This window comes from Myodes glareolus, chromosome 11 (assembly GCF_982192425.1).
Source record: "Myodes glareolus chromosome 11, mMyoGla1.1, whole genome shotgun sequence".
In the NCBI taxonomy this organism is placed as follows: Eukaryota; Metazoa; Chordata; class Mammalia; order Rodentia; family Cricetidae; genus Myodes; species Myodes glareolus.
Genome location: NC_142036.1, coordinates 13788927 through 13796323, shown reverse-complemented (window position 1 = coordinate 13796323; position 7397 = coordinate 13788927). Strand labels below are relative to the sequence as shown.

At 55.3% G+C, this 7397-nt stretch overlaps 1 non-coding gene and 1 gene segment (V, D, J or C); both read right to left on the bottom strand.

Moving 5' to 3' along the window:
* Positions 1–545: 545 nt before the first annotated feature.
* On the bottom strand, positions 546–4699 carry LOC146892513 (Ig gamma-2A chain C region secreted form-like). The segment is given in 5 exon segments: positions 546–871; positions 982–1311; positions 1420–1470; positions 1794–2084; positions 4507–4699. Coding segments are annotated over 5 exon segments (1191 nt in total).
* On the bottom strand, positions 2424–2548 carry LOC125398643 (small nucleolar RNA SNORA40). Its single transcript, XR_007231505.3, has one exon. It is a non-coding gene; the product is annotated as a small nucleolar RNA SNORA40 (small nucleolar RNA).
* Positions 4700–7397: the final 2698 nt, after the last annotated feature.

The following is a 7397-nucleotide window of genomic DNA, read 5'->3' as shown; positions in this document are numbered from 1 at the left end:
ACAGGAGTGAGTGTACCGTGGGTGGCCAGTGTCCTATGGGTGTGCAGACCTAGCCCGTGCAAAGCTTCGCGGAGCGATGGCAAGAGTCTTTGGCATGCCCAGGGTCATTGCTTGCCTCTGCAAGTGTACTGAACGAAACCCCTAGATACGGAGGTGGGGGAAGGGCTCAAGAATAGACTGAGGGAGGGGGAGTTTGTGTGTTTTCTTCCTTGGGGGTTTCCTAGGTATATTTCTCTGTCTAGAAGCTGCTGGTTAGTGGGAAGGCAAGGAAGAGGCACTGCCTAAGGCTAAGCCCTGGCACCCCAGGTCAGGCAAACTCATGAGCTCTGGGTCTGGCAGTGCGGAAACCTCATTCTCTTCCTAAAGACAACTCAGGCCTCAAACCCTGGCCAGATCTCACAGCGCATGACCTAGCCTCTATATCCTGGAAAGAACCACAGCTTCACAGGGTCCCAGGGCAGTACTGGGTGCTTTATTTATATAAGGGAAAGGTGGAGAAGGGTGCCAGTGTCCCTTAGGACCTAAGAGCTTTCCGGGTGCTGAGCTCATTTACCCCGAGACCGGGAGATGGTCTTCGTCGTCTGGTGGTTGTGCAGAGCCTCATGGACCACGGAGCAGGTGAATTCCTCTCCCCGATCCCACCTGCTCTTTTGCACATTGAGCTTGCTGTACATGAAGTAAGAGCCTTCAGAATCCAAGATAGGCGGGGTGTTCCTGTAGTTCTGCTCCGGCTGCCTGTTGCTCTGCCGCCATTCGACATCGATGTCCTCAGGGAAGAAGCCTGTGACCAAGCAGGTCACACTGACCTCTGTCTTGGTCATCTGCTCTGCAGGTGGAGCGAAGGTATAGACCTGTGGCTCTCGGACTTGCCCTGAGGGGTTAGAAGTGGACAAAGAGGTCATTCAAGTGGAGAACTGTCCATCCCAGACCTCGTTCTCTGAAGATATCACACACCTGCCTTACTAACACTACGTAACTCACCTTTGCGTTTCGAGATGGTTTTCTCGACGGGACTTGGGAGGCCTTTGTTGTTGACCTTGCATTTGAACTCCTTGCCACTCAGCCAGTCATTGTGCTGGATGGGGAGGACGCTGACCACACGGAGGGTACTGTTGAACGGCTCCTCGTGGGACTGTGTCTGAGCTGTTTTCACTTCTTTATTGCCCACAAACCAGCTGAACTGGACATCTCGTTCATCGTCACTCACGTCCACCACCACACATGTGATCTTGGGCTGCAAGGACATCATGAGCACATCCTTGGGCTTTGGGGGGAAGATGAAAACAGACGGTCCACCCAAGAGTTCAGGAGCTGGAGGAGAGATGGAAATGGGTCAGTACCTGGGTCACCTTCCAATGTAGGGTCATTCAGGGCACTTGCTATCCTTCTAGGGCTAGAGCACAAGGCCTAGTGACTTACCTGGACATGGAGGACACGTAGAAGATGGTGTAGGATGACAAGGATTCTGCTCTGTAGAGAAAAGGTTGGATGTTACTGGGGTTTGGAGGAGAGAATACACCAAGCCAGGGAGGGGAATGTTTGTTCCTGGCATGGGGTTAGGCCAAGTCCCTTCTGGAAATGATCCTTGGTGGGTTGAGACCTGAGGGCTATCAATATCCATCCCAGGGGATCACTCCTTGGGTGGGATGGGAGAGAGGCAGAGACAGGATCTCCCATTGTTCTTGGCTGAGGTCCCTTCCCTGGCAATGGCTGCCCAGCTTGGTTGGTCTCGGTATGCAGATGGCTTAAGACCCACCTCTATCAAACCATTCCTCCCTTGCTTGGTCTCTCACCAATTTTCTTGTCCACCTTGGTGCTGCTGGCCGGGTGGGCGACGTTGCAGGTGATGGTCTGGCTGGGCCACATGCTGGAGGGCACAGTCACTGAGCTGCTGAGGGAGTAGAGCCCAGAACGCAGGACCGCTGGGAAGGTGCGCACACCGCTGGTCAGGGTTCCAGAGTTCCAGGTTACGGTTGCAGGCTCAGGGAAATAGCCCTTGACCAGGCATCCCAGGGTCACTGTGGAGCCAGTTGTGCCTTTACTTCCAGGGGCCAGTGGATAGACAGATGGGGCTGTTGTTGAGACTGCAAGAGAGGGGGGATGTGTGAGCTTGTCTGATACAGGTCAGATATTTGGAGAGGCCCTTGCCTTAGATTTGCTCTGAAGACTGTGTATTCTCTGAGTCAAGTAAGGCCAGCAGCTTCCAGTTCTAGATCCTGGACTCTGACCTTAAAGATCTTTTTAGGGTGAGGCCTCCTATGGGGAGTCTAGAGTGGAGGGAGGTGGTGTGGGGAAAGGCACCTGATAGTGCCAATACTGCCAGATCTCAGAAAAGTTCCTTTCTTTTCCCAGTAGTCCTTGACATAGTTGGATAGGCTACTATCCCTTCTGATTCTGGTTCATTCTTCTTTTCTTTTTAATGGCATATTTCTTATTTTATGTTTCAAAACTCATATTGAACAATGAGTCTGTGTTGTAAAAGAGGATTTAGTTTTGTATATGTCTTTCCCACTTTTGTTTTTGTTGAACAAAACCACACGCAAATGCTATGGTTCATTCTTCTTATTCCCAGCAGCCTTTTGGTCTTCTCTCTACCTTCCCTGAACCCCACCTTCTGCAATCCCCTACTCAAGCTTCGATAGTTACTTTGCCTTTCTTCTGTGGGTCAACTCTGGGCACAACTCATTCTGCCATAACAGGTTTGACCCCACCCCCACCCCCTGCCATTTTATGTTGCTGTAAGCTCCCAGGATCACAGCGAGGACCTCTGATACTGGAACTGTAACCCACAGACTCACAAGACTCCTGCCCCCATATAGGTACTGGACATGGCTCCCCCAGCCCCACACCAACCCAGCTCCTCAGTAGCTTCTTCTGGGCCTTTCATACTCCTATCTTCTCCAACACTCCTGTAGCTACACGGTCTTGTTGTTGACACCCTGCCAGCTCTGTTTTCCCTGCAACTGCTCGGCTTGATCCCCAGAGCTACTGGGGCTTCTCTGGGCCCCAACATTCCCATCTCTTCCAGAGCCCTTGTAGCTCTGTCCTGGTGCCCTAAATTCCTGGGGCTGCTCTGGGACCCTGACTTTGATACCTGCCCTCATTCGTGTCTGCTTCAGGGTTATCTTAGTGCTTGATCTGGGTTTCTCTGGACCACCATCAACTCTACCTACTCCAGACACTGTAGCTTCTCAGTCCAGCCCTCCACACCTCCACAGCCCCAGATCTCCTGGAGCTGTTTGATCTTGTGCCCCACACTCCTTCTCACCCAGCTCTCCAGTAGCTGATGGGCTCAGTCCCCCACACCACCACTAGCCCTCCCTCCTCGGAAGCAGCTTGACCCGCTTCCTCTCACAAGGACGTGCTCTGTAGCGGTCAGCCTGAAATGCCCATAAGACGCAGCTTTCCTGTAACTGTTTGGCCAGTACCCCAAATTCTCAACTACGCCAGCCACTCTATGACTGCTTATCCAGTCTCCCACATCTCACCTGCCCTAATCCACTGTAGTTGCTTGGTCTTGTCTTTCATACTCCAACCTGCTACAGCTCTCCCGTAACTCCCAGCTCTGATCCCTCACACTCCCACTTCCCCAGTTCCCCCAAAGCAGCTGCATCTGGTCCTTCACACCCCCACCTGTCTCAGCCCCACTGAAGCTTCTCAGTATAGTTGCCTGAACTTACAGTGGCTAGGTCTTGTCCCTCATACCATGTCTGCCCCAGCTCCCCCTTAATATCTAGGTCTGGTCCTTCAAACTTCCACCTGTCCTAGCTCCCCAAAAGTGGCTAGGTCTGGTTGCTCATACCCCCAACAGTCCCAGCACTACCATATCTGCTAGGTCTGGTTCATCACATCCCCACCTGACCCAGGTTTCCCACAACTGCCAGGTCTGGAGCCTCACACCTCCAACTGCCCCAGCTTCTCCACAGCAGCTAGGTCTGGTGACTCATATCCCCACCAGTCCCAACTCCCCCGTATCTGCTAGAGCTGGGCCTTCACCACCCCCACCAGTCTCAGCTCCGCCATATCTGCTAGGACTGGCCACTCACACCCCTTCCTGCCCCACTCACCCATACCTGCCCCAGCCCCCACACAGAAGCTAGGTCTGTTCCCTTGCACACCCACCTACTACAGCTGCCCTATAGCAGCTAGGTCTGTCCCTTACACCTCCACCTGACCTAGCTCCCCCATAGAAGCTAGGTCTGGTCCCTCAAACCTCCACCTGATCCAGCTCCCCAAAAGCTGCTTAATTCATTATACTCCCATCTGCCAAGCTCCCCAACAGTTGTTCTATCCGGTCCCTTGCACTCCTACCTGTCCCAGCTATCCCATAATAGCTAGGTCTGGTCCCTCACACCCCGACCCATCCATGCTCCTCCACAGTACCTAGGTCTGATCCCTCAAACCTCCACCTGATTCAGTACCCCAAAATTTGATAGATCTGGTTCCTCAGACACTTACCTGCCCCAGCTCACCCATAGCTGCCAGGTTTGTTCCCTCGCACCCCACCTTCTCCAGCTCCCCCACAGTAGCTAGGTCTGGTCCCCCGCACCCCACCTTCTCCAGCTCCCCCACAGTAGCTAGGTCTGGTCCCCCGCACCCCACCTTCTCCAGCTCCCCCACAGTAGCTAGGTCTGGTCCCCCGCACCCACACCTCCTTTAGCTGCTCCACAGTAGCTAGGTCTGGTCCCTCACACCCCATCTTCTCCAGCTCCCCCACAATAGCTAGGTCTGGTCCCTCACACTCCCATCTGCTCCAGCTCCCCTAAAGCTGCTAGATCTGGCTCCTCACACCCCTACCTGATCCAGCTGCTCCAAAGTAGCTAGATATGGTCCCCTGCAACCCTACCTGCTAAAGCTCCCCCACAGTAGCTAGGTCTGGTCCCCCACACCCCTACCTCCCCCAGCTCCCCCACAGTAGTTAGGTCTGGTCCCCTGCACCCCTACCTCCCCCAGCTCCCCCACAGTAGTTAGGTCTAGTCCCCCGCACCCCTACCTTCCCCAGCTCCCCCACAGCAGTTAGGTCTAGTCCCCCGCACTCCCACCTCCTCCAGATCTCCCACAATAGCTAGATCTGATCCCTCACAACCTCACCTGGAACAGCTCTCCCATAGTAGCTAGGTCTGGTCCCGCACACTCCCACCTGCCTCAGCTCCCCCTAAGCTGCTAGCTTTGGTCCCTCATACCCCCACCAGTCTCAGCTCCCCTATATCTGCTAGGTCTGGTCCCTCGCACCCCTACCTTCCCCGCTCACCCCTACCTGCTCCAGCCCCCACACAGAAGCTAGGTCTGTTCCCTTGCACGCCCACCTACTCCAGCTGCCCTATAGCAGCTAGTCTGTCCCTCACACCTTCACCTGACCTAGCTCCCCCATAGAAGCAAGGTCTGGTCCCTCAAACCTCCACCTGATCCAGCTCCCCAAAAGTTGCTTAATTCATTATACTCCCATCTGCCAAGCTCCCCAACAGTTGCTCTATCTGGTCCCTCACACCCCTACCTGCCCCAGCACCCCCCCCACCCCAGTAGCTAGGTCTGGTTCCCCGCACCCCCACCTACTCCAGCTGCCCTAAAGCAGCTAGGTCTGTCCCTCACACCCCTACCTGCTCCAGCTACCCCAAAGTAGCTAGGTCTGGTCCCTTGCACCCCCACCTCTTCCAGCTGCTCCTCAGTAGCTAGGTCTGGCTCTTCACACCCCTACCTGCCCCAGCTCCCCCACAGTAGCTAGGTCTGGTCCCTGGCACCCCAACCTGTTCCAGCTTCCCCTAAGCTGCTAGATCTGGCTTCTCACACCCCTACCTGCTCCAGTTGCCCTACAGTAGCAAGGTCTGGTCCCTCACACCCCCACATGCCCCAGCTCCCCCACAGTAGCTAGGTCTGGTCCCTGGCACCCCTACCTGCTCCAGTTGTCCTACAGTAGCTAGGTCTGGTCCCTCACACCCCAACATGCCCCAGCTCCCCAACAGTAGCTAGGTCTGGTCCCTCACATCCCCATCTGCTCCAGCTCCCCCAAAGCTGCTAGCTTTGGTCCCTCACACCCCTACCTGTTCCAGCTCCCTTACAGTAGCTAGGTCTGGTCCCTGGCACCCCTACCTATTCCAGCTTCCCCTAAGCTGCTAGATATGGCTTCTCACATTCCTACCTGCTCTAGCTTCTCCAAAGCTACTAGATATGGTTTCTCGCACCCCTACCTGCTCCAACTCCCCCAAAACTGCTAGGTATAGTTCCTTGCACCCCTACCTGCTCCAGCTACCCCATAATAGCTAGGTCTGGTCCCTCACACCCCGACCCATCCCTGCTCCCCCACAGTACCTAGGTCTGATCCCTCAAACCTCCACCTGATCCAGTACCCCAAAATTTGATAGATCTGGTTCCTCAGACACTTACCTGCCCCAGCTCACCCATAGCTGCCAGGTTTGTTTCCTTACACCCCACCTTCTCCAGCTGCCCCACAGTAGCTAGGTCTGGTCCCCCACACACACACCTGTTACAGCTCTCCCAAAGCTGCTAGATCTAGCTCCTCACACCCCTACCTGCTCCAGCTGCCCCCAAGTAGCTAGGTCTGGTCCCTTGCACCCCCACCTCTTCCAGTTGCTCCACAGTAGCTAGGTCTGGCTCTTCACACCCCTACCTGCTCCAGCTCCCCCACAGTAGCTAGGTCTGGTCCCTGGCACCCCTACCTGTTCCAGCTTCCCCGAAACTGCTAGATCTGGCTTCTCACACCCCTACCTGCCCCAGCTTCCCCACAGTAGCTAGGTCTGGTCCCTTGCACCCCAACCTGTTCCAGCTTCCCCTAAACTGCTAGATCTGGCTTCTCACACCCCTACCTGCCCCAGCTTTCCCACAGTAGCTAGGTCTGGTCCCTTGCACCCCAACCTGTTCCAGCTTCCCCTAAGCTGCTAGATCTGGCTTCTCACACCCCTACCTGCTCCAGCTCCCCCACAGTAGCTAGGTCTGGTCCCTTGCACCCCAACCTGTTCCAGCTTCCCCTAAGCTGCTAGATCTGGCTTCTCACACCCCTACCTGCTCCAGCTCCCCCACAGTAGCTAGGTCTGGTCCCTGGCACCCCTACCTGCTCCAACGCCCCCAAAACTGCTAGGTAGAGTTCCTTGCACCCCTGCCTGCTCCAGCTACCCCATAATAGCTAGGTCTGGTCCCTCACACCCCGACCCATCCCTGCTCCCCCACAGTACCTAGGTCTGATCCCTCAAACCTCCACCTGATCCAGTACCCCAAAATTTGATAGATCTGGTTCCTCAGACACTAACCTGCCCCAGCTCACCCATAGCTGCCAGGTTTGTTCCCTTACACCCCACTTTCTCCAGCTGCCCCACAGTAGCTAGGTCTGGTCCCCCACACCCACACCTGTTACAGCTCCTCCAAAGCTGCTAGATCTAGTTCCT